Below are 1,676 nucleotides of genomic sequence, written 5' to 3' on the forward strand. Positions count from 1 at the left end.
ATCCTGGCAGGCCAGATGAACACTGGAAGAAGAGAAGACTGACAATGACAGAATCCATGGACACACACATTTTCACAGCACAGACATACTGCCAGCAAGGAGAGCCTGAACAGCATCCGCACCACCACCCCGGGCACGTGGCGCTGTGTCTGAACCCACCTCACAGGCTGACAGGGGATGCTCTGTGCCCGCTATCACAAACACTAGATGACCCAGAACAGAATCACAGAATCATTTAGGTGGGAAAAGACCCTTAAGATCATTGAGTCTAGCCGCAACCTGGGCTCGCCTCGGTCCCTAGACAGGACAATATACGCTTGTGAAATCAGCACGTGCTTCACCCACACCAAACACTGCACCCGCTTCCTCCGCAATGGAGGGGGTGCTCACACTCCCCACACCGGACAGGAACCCCCAGGCAAAAAACACACCTGCAGAGGGTCTGGGGATCCCACACTGCCCAGGGGTACTCACACTGTAACCTTCCCCAGGCCAGGAACGCTTAGTTTAATTAGGCACTCTGATTACACTTCAGCTACAATCAACAGCAACAGTTGCACCCTTAACCCATTCACTGTGAATACACACAGTCCGCTTTTCCGATGTGTGCAACACCCATAAAAACATCAATAAGCTCTTCAGAGGCAAAGTCCCCTCAGTATTTGGGTCAGGGAGTGGTATTTTTAATTTCTTAAATCATTTGAACATGCCTTTTGTACAGTCAGACAACCCTTCTTGCTGTGAAGGTCGTCACACCACCTGCATGGAAGGGGTAATCCATTTAACAAAGATTAAAGAGCACAAATGGTGACAGAACAGCTGGAAAGCCTGCAGTGCTGAGGAACAGGAGCACAGTGACAGCCACCAAAGTGAGAAGCGATGCTTTTCAAACCGCAGGGACCTAACCGCAAGGAAGACATACAACGGAGAAAGGAAAGTAGGAGATAAACAGCTTGAGGCAGCATTAAGTAATATCGCAAAACCAAGAAATCTAGTAATTTATTTCTTAAGACTATACCTCCATGTACAAATCACATTTGCCACAGATAAGCAGGGTGATTAAGGTATACATAGAACAACTTATTAATCCACATTAAAAATGTGTGAGAACATTTTGGATAATTTATGACCAGGTGAAACTGGGCAGGTGGAAAGAGGAAACGCATGCGGACCATCCGCAGCGGTATCCCGACAGTGCCATGGGTCGGTCTGTCCAACGGCCAAGAGAAACCCCTCCACTCGCGATGCCACCCACGACGTGCTGAAGGCAAAACACGGCCCTACCCACCATCGAGGCAAAACTCCTTCTGGCAGCGCCGGGGCTTCCCTCAACCCTCCCCTCCATTTGCTAGGCGTACTCCTGTCCCTGCAGGGCCCGGCTGCCCGGGTCCCACTCACCAGCTGGTTGGAAGACGGCACAAAAATGATTGTAAAGAACCTTTGTCTGTGATTTTGAGTTCCTTTCAGCCCCGTTTCCCTGGCACACAAAGGGCAGCTGTTAGCGCCCGCTCTGAGGGGAGGCCGATTTCTTCTCCTCCTCCTCCTCCTCCTGACAGAGCCAAACCTCCCCAGACCCCTCCCGTGCCCCCTGGCCAGGGCCGAGGGTCGCAGCGCTGCAGGTTACCGCGGAGCCGCGTCCCCCGCACCCGACGAAGGTCCTGCGGGCCTGACGGACC

The 1,676-nt window shown here is 52.3% G+C and overlaps 1 protein-coding gene across 1 annotated transcript in view; it reads left to right on the forward strand.

The window, feature by feature from the left end:
- The first annotated feature begins 1,164 nt into the window (after positions 1-1,164).
- The window catches only part of CTPS1 (CTP synthase 1), a 17,451-nt gene continuing 16,939 nt past the window's right edge, over positions 1,165-1,676 (forward strand). Inside the window, exon 1 of the mRNA XM_009893019.1 lies at positions 1,165-1,203. Coding sequence (XP_009891321.1) covers positions 1,165-1,203 — 39 coding nt within the window. The remainder of the gene's footprint in view (positions 1,204-1,676) is intronic.

This window comes from Charadrius vociferus, unplaced genomic scaffold (genome assembly GCF_000708025.1).
Source record: "Charadrius vociferus isolate BGI_N301 unplaced genomic scaffold, ASM70802v2 scaffold459, whole genome shotgun sequence".
Taxonomy (NCBI): domain Eukaryota; kingdom Metazoa; phylum Chordata; class Aves; order Charadriiformes; family Charadriidae; genus Charadrius; species Charadrius vociferus.